Below are 18,335 nucleotides of genomic sequence, written 5' to 3' on the forward strand. Positions count from 1 at the left end.
GAGCGGGGAGCGCCGCTGCCCCCTCCCCTCCCACACAGCCCCGGCGCGCGGGGGGGGTGAGGGGAGGGCGGTGTCCTCGCGTCAGGCGGGGCCCCGCCAATGGCGGGAGGCCACGCCCCCGCCCCGAGCCACGCCCCCCGGCGTCCCGGATTGGCCGCGCTCCTCCCCCTGAGGAGCGGGGGAGGCCCCGCCCCGCCGCGCTGCGCTTTAGCTGGGCGCGGACTCTTCAAGAGCGGCAGTGTGAGCCGTGGCGGGCGCCGTGCTGTGCGGGGTTGAGGCGGCGCCGGCGCCGGTGCCGCTGCGGAGAACCCGCCGGACGCGGAGGCAAGCGCGGGGCGCGGCGCGGCGGGGCGCCGTGAGGCGGCGGGGGCACGGAGGGGCCGGGCGGCGGTTGGTTCCCGCGGCGGGAGTGGCGGGTGCGCATGCGCGGGGTGGGGGCGGGGCGGGGGTAACGGTCCGTGCGCGCGGCGGGGCGGGGCCGGCAGCCGTGAGGCGGGGGCGGGGCCCGTGCGAGGGCGGCGCCGCTCCGTGCCCGCCCCGCGTGTCCCAGCCGGGATTTAAACAGCGGATGGAAACTTCCCGCTGGGAATCTGTGTGTGCCCACATTGTGCTGTGCCCTGGGGGGGATCCTGGACCGCAATTGAGTGTGCCCACCTAGTGCTGTGCTCCGGACTGGAATCTGTGTGTGCCCACCTAGTACTGTGCCTCAGGGGCAGCCCACACTGCAGTCTGTGTGTGCCCACCTAGTGCTGTGCCCCGGGAGGACCCCTCACTATAATCTGTGTGTGCCCACCTAGCGCTGTGCCTCAGGGGAACCCCGGACCGGAATCTGTGTGTAATTTGTAGTTAGCTAAGCAACTCAGATCCAGGTCCTGCAGCCTGCCTTGAGAGCTCCTCTGTGCTCCTGAGTTACTCTTTCCATCCACTTTTTGCAAAATGAAGCACTTTCCCCCACACAAAAATGTAGCACTGACTGAGGTGTTCTGAACCTACCCCTCTCTAATGGGAATTTTCAATTTCCAATTTGCAATGTGAGCCAATTAAAAAAAACAATCTATTAAGTATGCCTTTTGTCAAAGGGTAAATATGTCCTTTTTGTGCTAGTTTAATAAAAAGGAAATAGTAAAAATTACACGGAAAGCAGCCTGTGTGCCTTAGGACTCTCCTGCTGTATTGGTCCATGGTTTGAAATCCTGGGAAATGTTCTGAGGAGCCTAAATTCCAGTCATGTTAATTAGTGTCTTAGGAGCTGAGTGGGTCTCATTTAAGACCAGGTTTTATAGCCCTCTCTTCAAAGGCTAAAATTCAAAAGTGTCACTGAAATGTGGATATGAAATTTACGATGAAAGGTACCAGAAGATATTGCAGATAGTTATGTTAAAGACATATGTACAACTTTATTACAGAGGCACCTGTTGTACTACAAAAAGCATTTAACATATATTAAAAATTACTTCAGATGTTGCTTTGCAAATATGGTATTGTAGACTGAGGAAGAATTAGTTGATGATGGAGTAGTAAACTTGGAAGTTATATGGATTCTCTGTTCAGAAGCAGATCTGAACAAGGAAGAAAACAAACCTCTTCAGATATTTTAATGAGTTGTGGATTTTACCATAAGTTAGTATTGATGAGTTCCACTTGAAGTGCCTCCTTTTGAATCTTTTTATGATTGAAACTTTGGGTGGTCTGCCTTAAATGGAGATCTCTTAGTGTTGAAAGACAGATCCTTTTGGGGGGGGAGTGGTGTGCTGTATTTTGGGGGGGGGGGTTTGTTTGTTTTTCCAAGTAGGAGGAATTTGTGCTTATGTCTTCTGGGGTGTACAAATCTCTAGAGTGTTTTGTCTGGATAGTTGTGCCTGCACAGTGAGCACTGCTGAACGTGGAGACTCCCCACTGATCCTGTTTGGCTTTATGGGTTTTTTTTCCCAATCTATTAATAGAACAAGATACTAAAATACTTAAATACACATAATGAGTAACTGGTCTGCTGTTGAAGTGAAAACAAAAGCTGCCTACAGAAATGGTTGTTTTTTTTTTTCACTCTTAAAAGCTGATCCCAGGTGTGTTATTAAATATGGGCTTCTTTCCTTTTCCTTTCATACTCTTAACCAGGACATGCCCAGTGGGACCAATATCTTTTATAGGGTCGTTGCTGCAGACTATTCCATGAGAAAATGCGCACTGTGCTATCGAGCTGCTCTTGCTGTTCTTAGAAATCACTACCATCCTGTAGGTTTTCCAAAATTTGGGAGGGGTAGTTGGAGGCTGAGGGATGCCTGCCACCAGGCAGGGCTTGCAGAGGCTGGCCAGGCTCAGGTCTGGGTGCTGCACTCTGCTGAGGCAGTGCTGCAGCAGTGCCTGCCTGCCAGAGCACTTTATTTTTGGCCAGTGATTATCAGGAAGGCTGCCCAGGAGGAGCTGGCTGGGGATTACAGGACAAACAGCACAAAGCTGTAGGAAACCAGGTTTTGGCAGTTGTGTTGCAGTTTGCTTTTGGAGCTGCCCTCTCTTCTGCAGGTTGTCTCTAAGAGGCCTTAAAACAGGTTGAAATACAGTATTTTTGAGTGTTTTTTACTGAGATTGATTTTGGGTGTTTCACCAGAGGCTGGCTGCTGTCAGGGACTTTGCTTTGCTTTTGAAATGCCATCTATGCAAGGAATAAACAGTGGAAGTTGCCTTATCTGAAACACTGTTTATCTGTGAATAAGCTGGAAACAGTCATATTCATTTGAGATGTTGTTTGTAGGCTTCTGAGCTTCAAAACAAAAAGAAATAATGGTAAAAATCTCCTCCTGGTCTCGAGGAATTTCATTATTAAGAGGAAAATTTAAGGTGTTTATGATGAGGAAAAAGGACTCAATTTACAAGGAGAGAAGGCTGCTACAGAGAAGCTTTAAAAAGCCTCCTGTGAGTGGAATTTTATTGTCATTGGAAACGAAAAGCTCACAAACAGAAAAATCCACTAGAAGACCAAGCAATCCTCCCCCCAAGCAAAAATCCCCCAGAGCAGTGTCTGCAGCGTTGTGTAACCAAAGTGATAGTGTTATGCAAGGGGGAGAGGAGTCAAAAAGTGAAAGGACTGTAAACAAAAGCTGGGAAGGGAGGGAGTGCCACCCTGTGTGCTGAGTTGTGGCTGGGTTTTGTTGTGTTTCTTTTAATAGGGTGCTGCTAATCACCAACATGAAGACACTCGTTTCAGGATTTAGGCAGATTCTGTTGAGGTAAGCCTGGTAGGGAAAGGGCATAAGGGAGAAGTGTCAAGGGAGGACAAAGAAATCAGCAGAGGGAGAGGAAGAGGAGCAGGAACCACTGGGGGTTAGGAACCTGTGGTGGAGGGGAGCAGGGTGCAGGTCCTGCTGTGGTAAACTGCAATTCCCAGCTAGATCCTCCTGGGTAATTAAAACATTAGGGGAGGATAAGCACAAAGTGACTTTAAACATCACTTGCTTTATTGTGTTTGTCTGGTACTTGTTTCTTCCCTCCCCCAGTACTTATTTAATGCCAGTTTTTCTTTTTACACTACTCTTTAGTCTTTCAAGTGGAGTGTTTATTTAGTAGATGAAAAGCTGTTTGCCAGTTTAGCAGAATTTCAGCTGTTCTGGTTTTGAGACCTCAAGTAATACACAATGCAAAACAAATCTGTGAAATTTTTTACTTATGACAGAAAAGCTCTTTCCAGAATGAAAATACTTTTCTGGTATACCATTTTGCAGTACTTGTCTTCCCTCCCTCTTTGCCTTTATTTTTTCCCCCCTCCAAGATAGTAGGTTTTGCTCTGGAAACTCACTTCCAATATGAGTGGAATGAAATAATTTTTGCAGCTTTCTGCCAAAATTAAATAAAATGTGTGAAAAATGTAAATTGTATAACTTTTGTCAAGTCAAGTACTTGTCCTAAAATTCATTTATAGTTTTTTTGCAGCAGATACTTTGTTTTGCTCCTGTACCTATGAAAATTTTTTTGTGTGTTTGTGTGTACGTGAACTTCTTGGAGAATTGCCAAGGGCTGGACACTGTGGCAGTACCAGCTTTTATAAGTTCTTTTTGATGTCACTGTAGTGAGATGAGCACACCTGAGTGTCTCACACTGTCTTCAGGGCAGAAACATTGTATGAAATTGCCAAGTTGCTGGGTAAGGGGTTGAGTCATTTCTGTCTTAAAAAACATTTTATTTATTTTTTAGCCGCTTTGTAGTTTAAGCATATTTGGTCAGGCACTCCAGATGAGTGATTTGTCAGGGCTCTTTAGTTCAATGTTTGTGTTCCAGATGAAGGCGTTTTGATTCTTCCCCCCTTTCCCCTAGAAGAGTTAGGAAGAAGTCCCCCAGATGAAAAAACCAAAAATTTGGTAATGGTATTCATTGCAGTTTTGGAAATTTGAAACTGTACCAAAAGGGTACAGTGAAAGTGATTGTGTTTGAGGGGATGTGATGGAGTTAAAACCCAGCACTATAAAGTTTTGTGCTGCCAGTTCTTTGAATAACCTCCATCTTCACACAGGTATGTGATCCACATCTCCAAAGTACTTTTTGCCTGAAAAACTGCACACTGTGTTTCAGGAGTAGCAACCCGTGGCTGCTAAACCAAACCACTCAGACTAAGGGAGGTGGATGGTAAAGTTGGAACAGTTATAAACACATTGCTAGGTGCATGTGGATCCCAGGCTGATGGTGCTCTTCTTGGAGAGCTTCTTGGAATTCTCAGGGGGAGTCAAACACTGGGACTCCTGAGCTCACATTGACCCACAGAGGAACTGTTCAGTTCTCTCCCCTGATGTTTTGGCCATGCACAGTTGCTCTGACTTGCTGTAGTTATCTGCCATTATGTTAGGGCCAGGGAGGCATTGGTGTCTGAATTCACACTCCTTTGGATTTTCAGATTTGCAGGCCTGCTGGCTTTTACAAGAGGAAAGACACAAGTCAGCCAGGTGCTGAGAGCATTACTGAGTCACCAGAGCTTTAGGACTTGGGGCTCCAGCTCTCAACAGTGCATTTCCCTGTCTGATCCTAGAATGGGGTTCTTCCTGAACAGCTGTCCACTGGGAGGACTTTGTGCTGAGCTCCTCTCTAGGCTGAAGTTATTGGCTTGTTTATAAAGGTTAAAATCCTGGGGGTTTTAATGGTATCATTTATGATTAGCAGTAAGACCACCAAACCTGGTGCCAGTGATGCTGGGAGGGTGATGTGCAGAGATGAAAACCTTGTGGATGAGGTACACATGGAGCAATGAAAGGTGAATAAAGCATACAGAGAGTGGTAAGGCAGTACTGGAGCATGTGGCTCTCTGTGTTCTGCTTCATGTTTTGAGGGTCAAGGAGCAAATATCCAAACTGGTATTTCTCAGCTCCCTAGGTTTCCACATCTCACTTTAATGTTTGCACCTTCAGTGTAAAAAAACCTGTGGTTCTAAACAACCAAGGCTTCAGACAGATCTTTTCTTAAGATCCATATGTGGTAGTCTCAGAATCACTGACCCCTTATGGGATCTGTGCATTGCAAGTTGCTGAGCTAGGCAGTTGCTGGGGAGATCAGGGGAACTGGAGACATGAAAAGGAGGGCACTGGAAGTACTGCTCAACTAGTGCACAGTTCAACAGAATTTACTGGGGCATTGCTGTGCTGCACCCACTTTTGCTACTGCTCTCATATGGTTTCTGGTTTTGTCTCTAGCTTCTTATTCAGGAGCTTCTGCAGGCCATATTCAATTGAATCATTCATTGGGTTTATTTAACCATATCCTTAACAAAGCTGCAAGTACTGTGCAAGTGATTCCTGCGTGGAATAGATACAGTATGACTTGGCAGCTGCTGACAAAAAGGGGTGAAGGTTGACATTGGTCTTTTGATCCCAAAGTCTGGGAGCCCTTTGTTAATTGGCAAGCCACAAGCAAAAGGATTTGTCAAGGAGAACTGTCGTTTCTCGATTTGCTATGAAAAATAATCTGTATGTATTACACAGACAGTGCCTGATGAATAAACAGTGGTACCAAAGGCACAGAAAAGAATTCTTTTTTAGTAGGAAACTTCAGAACTTAGAGTTTTCTATTTTGAAAGCATTAGCCTTGTTGATTGATTTCTAATGTGTATTTATAAGAATATATAACAGTTCATCAAATGCTTTCTTTATACAGATTTACAGTAAATACATTTCTCACAATAGTGCCAGTCACATTGCTCAAGGTCATGTTTTTCAGTTTGGGCAAGGTTAGATGACAGACCTGAACTTTTTGAGTCTTATTTCTCAGACTGGTAGAATCAAAACTGAAATGAGTTATGAACAATTATTCCCCTGAGATGTAAAGGCTTTCATTGCACACAGAACAGCCTCTGAATGAATAAAGAAAAAACAGAAAGGGTGTTCTTGTTTGACTTGGGAGGCAACATAGTCTGTGTTCTTTAGATAAAGTCCCTTTTTATGGAATTTTTGAATGACGTTGGGAGAATGAAATGTCTGTCAGAGTTGTTGTATTTGTACTGTGTCATGAAAATGAGAAAATTTACATGGCCCATGTTATTTTCAGGTTTGCTGTAAACTACCTACCGTAGCTATAATGACACCAGCTCTCAGAGAGGCAACAACAAAAGGTCATGGTATCCACTTGTCACCTTCTTTGTCCTCTAGAGCTATGGAGTCTGATACAGCTTTGTGCATGGAAAATTCCAGAGCAGTGGAAGAGAAGATAAAAGAGGACTCCATCGCACGGATTACTTGCTCAGTCCTGGGGTTCCCCACTGCTGAGCCCAACCTCAGGAATGATATCTTCAGTGTGCAGCATTTTGGTTCCCCACCATCCTCCAAGTGCTATCAGTCTGTCTTGTTAATGAGTACAAATTCTGCGTTTAACAACAAAACTGGTAAGCAGACAAAAGCAGGAGAGCCTGGCTGCTCCAAGATGAGAAAGTCATTACCTAATGGGGCTGACGCATCATTTGGTCATATTAGTCACTCAGAACCTGAGCAACAGGTCAAAGGGGCAGCGTTTTCAGAGACCACATCTCCAAACTTGGCAGGAATGCAGAGACTTTCAGGTTCGAGTGTAACTGAATCCAGTAACGCAGAAGAAATACAACTTTTAAATGGTAAATGGTACAAGAAGAATGGGGTTTTGGGGAGGGCTTTGGAAGTCTGCACTGAAACAATAAAAGGGGATTTATTACACCAAATTCTTCACGGGCCTGCAGAAGGGATTTTGAGCTGCACCCAGGAGGAGGTGTACGCTCGCTTACTCCAGTGTGTCACTAAGCAACAAATGGAAATCAGTCGCGCCAAAAGAACTCAGAAGCGTTTACAAATGCTCCTGGCAAAGCACGTTATCAAACACTGTGATCAGCAGCTGAAATGCTTTGTGAAACATCAGCTTCAGAGAATGAAGGTTTTCCATGAGCCAGCTAGATTTTTGAGCAATAGCTCCCTCAGATGCACTGGAGGTTGGCTGGAAAACAACACGATTGCTCCGGAGAGTAGTTTGGGTGTGGATGTACAGAACGGAGTCAGCGTCGCACCAGGTGAAATCCGTGGCTTTGCACTTTCTACTGGAGGGCTGCTGTCCCGTGTGGAGAAGGACCTGGACTCTGATGCAACCTGCAGCAGCTCAGATGAAGATGGTGAGGAACAGACTGTGGAAGCGTAAGTGTTAAATTCCTGCTTAGACTCATGTGCTTCTTACTTATCAATCAGGGTGGAAGGGTCTAGATCTACAGATCTTGTGTGAGTAACCTCACTCAGTAGATAGTCTTACTGAAATCAGCAAGACTGACAGTGTGAGCTGGGTTTGGCAGAAAGTAACAACTTCTAATTAATGCATTTAAGGAGCAGTCGCTTTAGTGGATTGCAGAGAACTGGAGTTTGTACTGCACTCTCTCAGTTTGCATTACATCAATACTGCTAATACTTGAATGGTGCTGTAAATCAGATAGTGATTGCTGTAAATACTTGGGGCCAGAATGAAAATAATTTTCATTTTACTCTGGAGTTATTTATTAGTCAATATTAGGATCTCAAAATCCACTATATTGTGATAAAGAGTAAAAATTAAAAATTATCATCTGATGTAGGTATCAAGCCATCCAGTATTTGGTCACTGGTATGTTGAAAAAGTTTGGTTCTTTAACTTTTAATTTTAAAAATATTAATTTACTTCCTGAAGTCACTCTGCAACTATGAATGTAGCTAGCAATTGAGTGTTTATTATTGCTGGTATCTTTTTCAGGATGAACCAGAGGGAAATTCATATCATTAACTAGTAGTGTTTTAAGTTGGCAGGAATCCTGTCAATACAAATTACAAATCAGTGGTGGGTAAGAGGAGATAGTAAAATTGCTCTCTGATGATGGTACCACCTTACTTCTTTTTTTTTTTTTACCTCTACCTTGCTACACTGCTAACACAATCTCTTCAGTCAAGAAATTTTAGAAAACAGTGAAAGACAGCTGCTTTCCTCTTCCCAAAGCTGGAGAGATGAGCATGCCTTAAGGTTTGTTGGGATGTAATAGTCAGGACTGTGGTACACAGAAGAGAGCTGTACACAAATGCAGCAGCTTGGTGGGAACTCCAGGATACCCACGTTTCTCGTGGGCTCTTGTAGATTGTCAGGACAGGGTTTGTGTTTACTGGTCTTTCCTTATACCCTCTGCTGTCAGAGAATGTCTAGAAAAAATAAATTAAAAAATATTTTAAAACTCTTACTTCCCATTCTGCTTCCTGAATAGCATAATGCTCAGAAAAAAATCAAGTAAGCTTCTGTAACTGGAAGAGCTTTGCCCTGTAACATATTTATAGTTTCAGTCCAGCAAGGCTGTTATCAAATCTCTGCTGTGTTCTGCTAAGCTCTGTAGGGCTGAAAAACAGAGGAGAAAATGTTTTCATTTTCTTTTACATGTTGTCAGAATGGTAAATACTGTGCTGAAGTCCAGCCAAAGCATAATGACTTGTCAACTAAGTTAGGAGCGCCTTAAATATTTGAGTTTGCAAAATAATTATTCTTTTGAAATATTTTAATAAAAAACATCATTTGGGCTCTCCCCAGCATAGGAGAATCCAGATTCTCCTAACTGATACACTTGAACTTCTAAGTAATAGCTCTGCCTCTAGGATTCTTATCTTGTGATTACATGAGCTGAAAAAGAAAGCTCTTGAGAAGCTCTTGATTCCTGAACAGTAGTGGATAATGTAAAACTTGGACCAAAGTTTTGTGTGATGGTTTCCTTTTTTCTTCCTGCCCTCAACACTTGAGTTTCTAACTCCCTCTGCCAGTCCTTTACTTTTATTCCTTCTTGTGGCTTTTGGCAGTTATCTTTCCACTTAAGGCTTACTCAGTTTACTTTGTTGCACTGATGAAAAAATCCACGGAGGGTTATTAAAACCTCATCAAACCCATCACCTTTGGCTCAGGAAATCCCCAGGCTGCTCTTGCTGGGAGCTGAGGGAATGTTCAGGAGCTGCCCTGCTCCCTCCATGCCTGCTCTGGTGTAACATTGTTATCTCAGCTATTGCTGCGAGGCAGGAGGAGTGGGCAAGATGATCTCTAGTCTGACTCAGTGTGGCCCTTTATTTTGGGTTGTTTATTGCTCTGCCTTTCTTTGTGTTCCTGCTGCTGAGCAGTTGTTCAGCACAGCAGCCTTGCTACACTGGCAGGGAAGGATTCGCTGCTGTTTGAGGTGAGGTGCTGGGCCAGCAAGCTCAGAGTTAAAGGTACTGCTTGATTTAAGCAAAGTCTTGTCTGTGTGCCTAGGCTGAGGAAATGCTTGAGTTAACATGCAGTGAGGACAGGCTGTCTCTTATTTGAAATTATCATTATCTTCAGCTCACAATGTTTTTCTTCTTTGCTCCAACTTTAAGATTTGCCTTTGTGGCTAAAATGCTGCCCTTGGAGGTAACTAAATCAGTTACTCACCAGTTCAGCTTGTCAGAGTTGCTGTTTCCTTGCCACTTTAAGGCCTTCTGGATTGCCTTTCATCTGGACAAAAGAAACAAAGTTAATATCCATTTTTATTTCTGCTGAGTGGATTTACATGCTTTGAATTGCCTTTCTGTCCTTGGGAATTGGCTCTAAGTGCTTTCCAGAAGCAATGGGATCATGTAGGTGAGACAATACTCATTTCCTCACCTGTATGGAAATGTTTACTCTGAATTCCTCTGTGATAATCTTCATAATATTTAACTGTAATTACTATAAGGTTCAAACAATGTAGTGATGAATGGAAAGAATGTTTTGGTTCTACCCATATCTCAGTGTTGTACTGATTGCATTTAACTTGAGGGTATAGTCAGGCTGGTGACTGCTCATTGTTGTGACTGTGGTGTTTCTCATTCTTTTTGCGAGGGGAGGAGGTATCAGTCCAGTGTGCAAGGCAGGGAGAACCTGCAGTTACCATGTCTACCTGAGAACAGTCTGTTTCCCACCAGGAGGGAGAAGTTGATTCCAGCTCCAACTCCCCATGCTGCATAACAAACCTGGAGTTATTTTTAGCCTTTTGAACCTGTTCATTCTCATTATCCTGAGGAGAGCTTTTCCCAATGAGTATTGACATAAGCTCTTCTGAGCTGTATCTCGGTGCTTTGTGGCTCAAGTAAGATTGTCTCTATCCATCTATTTCAATACCATTGTTGTTCACTTGCAAATAGCTGCAGTGAGATATTTAAACCATTGTTCCTGCATTACATAGATTCTGTCCTCAAGGCAAGAGAGATCCTTGGTCTGCTGGTGAAGGCAATTCATAGTGCTTAACAAACTTCTCTAGTTCCTAGAATAATTGGAAAGGCTCATCTCATTTCAAGAGTTTAATCAAAACATATTTTATTCTTTTGAGAGTCTACTAAAAAGAAATACAAAAAAACAATTGGCTGTCTTCAGGACCTTTGTCATTTTGCTGCTACTGTCAGCTCATGAATGTCTTTAACCTGTCAGTTTTCATAGCACCACATTGCCAGCAGTAAATTTTGGTGTATTTTAGGACACTCCATCCTTTGGGCATAGGAGAGTCTCACTACTCAGAGGATGTAGTAGTTCTTCTCTGTAGTTTCTCAAAGGCAGCTTTTAGGTGCTGCTCTCTGGCTCACTGTTGGGTGTTAGAAACCAGAGCAGAGTGCCCAAGGAAGGCAACACAAAGCTGACCATGAGTAATTCTTTTAAGGATTCATAACTAACACTTGATTTGCCACACAGACAACATTTCACCAGCTGGATTTACTTGAAACTTGTTGATCTTTGTGGTTCATGAAGATGAAAGATGATGCATAGAAGTAGTCATAGATTCCAAACAAGGTGAATTGGATGATGATGTGAGCTCAAAGGTTTTTCAACAGCACAGCTCCACTCTGGCAGCAGTGTGTATCCTGCTAGGCCAACTCCTCATTCTTACTGATGTATTTTGTGTCTATTCCTGTGTAGTAGGGAATACAATGTACCACAAAGAACTCTGATGCTCAGGGAGTCATTTGGGAAACCTGTAAAGTTGCAGAATGCAGAGGTTTTCTGCTATGTGCACTACATGTGTGATCTTCCAGAATCAAAAGCTACTCACTGTGGTTCTTTGAACAAACAGCTGCCCACTCCATCCAACAGTAGCACATGCATCTAATCAATTAGAAAACCTGCTTGCAGTAGATTTTCCTGCAAAATAAGTAGCTCTTTGTACTCATGACAAATGCTGTGCCTTGTTTTCCCAGTTCTCCTTTCCCTATCCAAATACAATCCTTTAGCATCGTTTGGTGGGATTTTCCCTCTGAAATGTTTTCATGCCTTTCCCTCTGATTTTGAAAGACATGTTTTACTGATTATCCTCCAGCAACCTCAAGCCTGACGAAGAGGCACTGCTACATTTTTCCATGCCCACAGGGTTTGTTGTGCCTGGAAACTTTTATAATGAATGTGAATAGATAGTAAATCTTTCTCTTTTTTTTTCTCCTTTTTTTTTTTTCCCCTTAGATTGCTAGTTGGAAAGAGAAGATGGGAAATCTGCTTTTAGCACAAACATGTGATGGGGAGGGGAGCATTAAGCAGAGAAAATACAGGAAGGAAGAAAACATTATGACTGGTTTCTCCAGATCTAATCTGTTTGTTCTAGATGATTTTCCATTTTTCCTAGCATTTTTTCTTGTGGCTAACTGAGCAGCATCAGTGCAGTTCTGCAGGCCTGGCTATACATGGCACTGCTAAAGGGACAGGGTTTATTGCAAGTCTTGGAGCCACTTTATAAAGGGAGACTGTTTGTTTTTGCAAGGTCAGGTCCTAATTTTCCACACTGAGCTGGAATTGCACTTCATGCCTGATATGAGAACTGAATTATGAGTTTGGGAAGGGGAGGAAGAGAGTCTGCCAGGGCAAAATGCTGCTCTTAAGCACAAACCCCACTTGTTTCCTGTTTTAACACCTTTTTAGTTTATAAGTCCAGGAAGTGTCTTATTTGCATACAAGATTAATATGAGGGCTTTTGAATAAGTATAGATTCACTGGTGTAAATAATATGCTGATTTAAGAATGTTTTATATGTTGCTTTTTCAAGAATTCCATTTTCTCAATTCTTGTCTCCTATCTCTAGGATGTGGGAGGAGAATGAAAGAAAATATAAGCAGAAGGTTTGACAGGTTTTAACCTGCAAGGAAAACTTGGAGCTGGGAATCTCAAATCTTTTAAGTTAGATGGGTGTTGAATTCATATTAAATAAAAACTTGGCATTACTTAATAACTTTTTAATACACAGTCAAGATAGTGTAGTAGAATAGCAAATCTAATGAGCAGGCACATGTGTGTGCATATATAACCTTGTATGCTTAATTAAATTGGAGACAAGAAGAATTTGATGCTTGATGTCAAGTGCTGATTAATCAGTGTTTTATGGCTGGCTTTTTTCTTTCACTAAGCTGAGCAGTGTGTTTGCTTTAATTAAAATACTTGCTTATAAACAACAATGAACTGTCTTTCTAACTTCTTGTAAAGCAAGGGCAATGTTATTTTGGTTTATAGCTAGCACTGATTTAGTGAGAATCTACTTCAAAGGGATACACCCAGTGCCTTTGAAAATCAGCATACATGGGCCCCTGATACAGGAAACAATTTAAGTGCTTTCCTTTTCACATGAAGTAAAAAGTGTGCATAAAGACTTCCCAAAATAGGAATGCTCTCCTGTAACAGGGTTTCATTCATACTGCTAAATATGGGTTAGGAATGTGATGTTAGATGTTGGATTTAAATATATTGACCTGTGCTCTTTTTTTACTGAAACAGCTGTAAATTGTTTTATTTTCATCCACACACTTTGCCTAGCTCTTGTGAGTTAAATGAAGTTTTCTGTTGGGGAATTTAAATAAATTCAGTTTTCAGTTAGCAAACTTCTAGTTACTGATTCTGCTGTTGGAAAAACAAATAAACCTGAAGGTCTGTGTTTGAATATATGTAATATAAACTCCCTTTCCTCCCAGCCCATGGGGTAGACTGAGCAGCAGAAAAACTCAGTGAAAATCAATCCCAGGCTCCTGCAAAACACCCAAATTGCAAACTGTTCAAACATACATTCATATATATATATATATATGTATATACACTGATTTATAAGATGGAATTGGAGCTTACCAATACCATACCCATCTTTTCCCTGTAAGAATATACATACAAATTTTGGAGTAAACTTCAGTGGCTGGACAGCATTGATATGCTGCTTATGTGCTGTCATAATGTTCCATTTGCACAGATCTTGGAAGGAGTGAATTTGGTAAGTTCTGCCTTATTTTATGTTGAGCATGGGCTACAGATGTAGCATTACTTGGTTTCTTTTTGAAGGGCAGTTGTGTAATACTTAAAGAGAATTTCTAGGCCTGTGTTCCTGGTGTTTTGTTGTTAATCTGTTGATGTTGTGCCATTTCAAAGGCAAGAAAAGAAGCTCGTTTCTAGGCAGCCCTGCTGTTCTTGAAGTTTCTTTCTCTGCATTTTAGCACTACCTGCTTCTCTGCTTCGCTTTGAACTGATGTACAGCATGTTGGTGTGCTGGAGCAGACAGCAGAACCTTAAAAATGAATATTAAAATATTTTTAACAAAAGCCATTGGCAGATACTCAAATTACAGCATGTTGGGGTTTTTATTATTTTATTAAGAGGAAGTGCTGCTGATTGTTTACCTTTTGCAGGTTTTTCTTTCTGGCCAGTTAATATTCTGGCTGACTCCACCTTCACTAACCCACTTGGCCTTTTATAATTAACTCAGCTCTCAAGAATTACGTAAACAGAGCTGGAGGTGAAGAGCATCTACCAGCCATTGGAAAGATTCAGCACTCTAAGAGATCCCTTAAGAAGCTGAATTTTTAATTTATTCTGTGCCCAAATTGAGTTAACATTTCAGTGCAAGTATAACAGTTCAGTCTTTAATATAAAACAACAGCAGTGTGTGATCCTTTGCAGGAACCCTGTAGCAGCAAATACTATCTGTGGCACCTCATCAGTTTGGAAGATGTGATTTCTCTATCACATAGGGAGCATTTATAGTGCACCAGTGAAATTCTTCTGAAATCTCTCCCTTTCTAGGGTATCTAAGCACAGAGACTTTCTCTTTTCATATTTTCAGTTTTCTCCTACAGCCTTTTTGCTCTGAATATTGATTTTCCTCTTTTATCCTCCCCACTGTCCCTTCTCATTTTGTGGGAGATGTAAAATTTTGATTCCATTGCTACTTAATTTCATACTACCTAATTTTTTCCCCCATAAATTTTCTCTCCAAGAGAAAAATCAGACCTGGTTGATAATTTATTGAAAAATCACAGCTATGGTTGATAATTTCAGGTGTTACTGCATGAGTTCCTCAGGTCTGATGGCATAGCATAAGTTTTCAGCTGGGTACCAGATTTTTCTTTGGGAAGATAAGATGTGTGTTATGTGTTGGTATGAACATGCATTATTGGAAATATTGAAGGGCCTCAGTGTGTCAGAGGTGGTGGAACCAGGCATGCATGCCAGAAATTGTAATTGTAATAAGAAGTTGCTGATGTCTGTAGATGATAGGGAGAACTATAACCCATGTTTTGGGAAGCTTCACAGGAAAATGTGTGCCAGGTAAAAATTCCTGTTAAACACCAAGGGAAGTAGCAACCTAGTAGGATCCAGAAGAATGACCTACTGCAGATCTTCACAGAGATTGCCAGCTAATTTTGAGCACTGAGAAATTCCCTTGATTGATTTTTTTGGAGTGGGAGTGAGGAGCAGGGAGTGCATAGCTTGGTTTGGTGTTGGTTATTCCAGAACAGCAGCACACTGCTCCTGGAAGGTCTGAGCAAAGGCTGGGAGTGAACTGCCACAGTAAATAGTGGTTTTTTGTGTAATTTTGATCAGCCAAAATTGTTACAGTTTGGTTTTAATCCTTTTTGTACTCAGGAATGCATAGAAGAGATTGCATTCATAAAACAGCACCCACTGTTTTTTTTAGTTATGTGGTTCTGAGGGGTTTAACAGTTAACTGATCCAGGGGAATTAATGCTTCAACAGCAACTGAAGTTAGTTCATTCTGAAAACAAACATTATGTAGGTGTTCTGGAAGAATTAGTCCTTGAGAAAGCATTTACGGGTCATTTAATAGTTGAACATATTTATTCAGCTATTACAAGTGTTGGAGTCTTGGTTGGGAGTGGGCACACACTTTTATCTCATGACTGAAATCTAGATAAGCTTATCTAAAATACAAGCATATCTGAGTTCACCTAATTTGAATATTTTATATAATCTAGTCTATATAGGTAATGTCTTATTTTCTGTCAGTGTCTGCAGAGAGAAGAAAATTGGATGTGTTGAATTTCTCCACCATGTTGACCAAAGGGATCAGAAGCCCTGGGCCCACATTAGTGGCTTGCAAGAAAATCCTTGTATTGAGGACAGTTGCTTTTTGGGATTTACCATGTGTAGTCAGAGAATTGAGTGTAATGGTGGTGAAAAATTTGAGACAGCTGAGGAAGTTCACAACTTACCAGCTCCAGTCCTGGAGGGACTCCCACCACACTAGTATGCTGTGGGGCATTTGTGAGAGTGCTGTGTGGAGAATATTTTGTATTTTTGTACAACTGGGTGAGCTTCCCAAGAGAATTGGGGGGTGAGTGATTTTTTTCCCAATGTTTCATGAAGTTTATGGTGAGTCACATGATGTCTGGATGGAACTTAAGACTGGAGAACCTTCTGATTTCATCTTTTCTGAAGATCAGTCCTTCATAAAACCAATAAACTTTTGCCATTGTTTTCAGTGACTCCCACTAAGGAGGGTGATCAGCTCTTTATCCTGAGGGTAAAGTCATTCTGATTTATGAGCTGCTTCTTGCTCCCAAATACTTCCCTGCTATGTGGGCAATAGGTTTCTGTTAGCCCAGGAATGAGAGGAGATGAACCAGCAGGGGTGGTGGAGATCACTCTAGAGATATCTGAAAACTGGGTGCAGAACAATGTGGATTAAACCAAAGAGAACATGACCTAGCAGAAAGAGCAAAACACCCCACGTTGAGAGACTGAGCAGAAATGGTGTGAGGGGATGTCAGGAACAACTGCCCTTCTTAGGATAATGAAGAATTTTGGAATTGGAGAGGTTTTTTCACCACCAACATTCTGTGAGTGCCTTGCTCTCTGGCTTGTGTGCATTTAAGAGTGTTGTTACTTGAAAGTGTTGGTGTTTTTAAAGCCTTTTGAAAGGTGACAGTGTTGTGGGTTGTGAAATGGTTTTTGAGTTTTGATGTGGGTCTGTTGCAAGCACAAGCACATTCCTTTCCTGTTTAGCAGGAAGCATCCTGTCATTGTCCCTGCAGACATGTCATGGCAGGGCATGGTGCTTCTTCTCACTGGGAGGTACAAAGGTGGAAGGCTTTAGTTTGCTTTAATTTTCAGCATATGACATGACTTGTGGAGAATCTTGCCATGGTCAGAGGGCTGCACACTCCTTCCTGTGCTTATCATACCTGCTTGAACCAACCCTCCTGGATACTTACTGTCAGTCCCAGGTTCTGTGTGTTTTGTGCATTTTAATCACCACTGTGTTTCTCCATCATTTATGAACACTTTTCAGGCTTATTGTTTTGTTTGCTCATAAAAATAAAATATGCCTCTAAGGTTGAAATTCCACCTCTTCTTGTCTCCTGTAACCAAAAAACCCCAAACCCACGCACAAACCCCAACCAGCAGTGTGTGTAGCACAGCAACTTTATCTTGGTTAGCTGCTCCTTTTTTTGCTCAGCTAGGCTGCCTGCATTTATTTTTTGGGACAAGCTGATCTTAGCTATTGGATAACATAAATCTCACCCAAAACACAATGGAAATACTTTGAGAGTCCTGTTGTGTTCTGCAGTGTTGGTTTGGTCATGTAAAACCATGGTTTGTTCTCAGTGCTTCTCTTTGAGGAAGGTGAGAGTGCTAAGAGGTTCATTTGTGCATTCTGTCCTTAGGACATGGCTGGAACTTCCTGCAGTTCCAGCAGCACTACTGACTGCCATAGCATTACTTAGTGCTCTTTACCTGCCTCTTCACTCTCAGCAGAAGCAAGGAGCATGAAATACTTACACTGCCTCTGCTGTTGCTGCTGATCCCCAGCTGAACTCTCTCCCATACTTTGGGATGCTGTACTAGGGCTCCCAGCTGTATTTATGATCATACTTAGTTTGCATTTGTGTTTGTGCTCATTGTGCCATGTTTGTTCTGCTGCATGTCTTTTCTTTCCTTCTCTTGTAAGTTGTGCAGGATTGATTTGCAGTCCAACCAAAACAGAAATGTAGGCAGGTATTTTGCATTGAAACAAGTTGCCCCTGATGCATTTCCAGCATGTTTTCTTAGGGAAATTTAAATTAGATGTTTTATTGATACAAAATCAGTATTGCTGTGTTCTCTTTCAATTCTAATAGTCCTGGATGAATGTAGGAGATCATCTGCACATTTAGAGTCATTGCAAGAGCAGTAAATCTATATGCAAATTTAATATTCCACTGTGCTACAGTACTGAACATGACAAAGTTTTCCAGTGTTACATGGTTTATACTGAGTTGCTAGCAGAACAAAGATTTTGGAATTCCTGGTAAGGATGTATGATCTTAAAGTCAAAAGCACAGAAACCAAGTAAGATATTTATAAAGGGAGCAAACAGGAAGTGGGACAGACAGAAACATCTTTTTTCTTGTCTCATTCCCAACAGAAAACAAGAGCAGGAGCTTCTACTTTAGCACCTGCTTCTGACTTCCTCCTCCATGACAGGCCTGGTTATTTTTGTAACTGTGCTTAGTTTTTTGGGGTTTTTTTGGTTTTTTTTCTTCTCTGGGTTTGCAGAGTTAATGAATTCTCTGAAGCCACCCTGAAACAACTTCCTTTACTGAGTGAATGTTAAACTTTAC

At 42.1% G+C, this 18,335-nt stretch overlaps 1 protein-coding gene across 5 annotated transcripts in view; it reads left to right on the top strand.

The window, feature by feature from the left end:
• Positions 1–389: 389 nt before the first annotated feature.
• KANSL1L (KAT8 regulatory NSL complex subunit 1 like) overlaps positions 390–18,335 on the top strand; it is a 60,982-nt gene continuing 43,036 nt past the window's right edge. For all 5 annotated transcript variants that reach the window (XR_009418792.1, XR_009418793.1, XR_009418794.1 and 2 more), the window contains exons 1-2: positions 390–416; positions 6,520–7,625. Coding sequence is in view for 2 of the 5 variants with exons in the window: in XM_059476225.1 (XP_059332208.1) it covers positions 6,550–7,625 (1,076 nt within the window). In the remaining 3 variants the exon portion in view is untranslated. The remainder of the gene's footprint in view (positions 417–6,519; positions 7,626–18,335) is intronic.

Source organism: Ammospiza nelsoni, chromosome 7 (assembly GCF_027579445.1).
Source record: "Ammospiza nelsoni isolate bAmmNel1 chromosome 7, bAmmNel1.pri, whole genome shotgun sequence".
NCBI lineage: Eukaryota > Metazoa > Chordata > Aves > Passeriformes > Passerellidae > Ammospiza > Ammospiza nelsoni.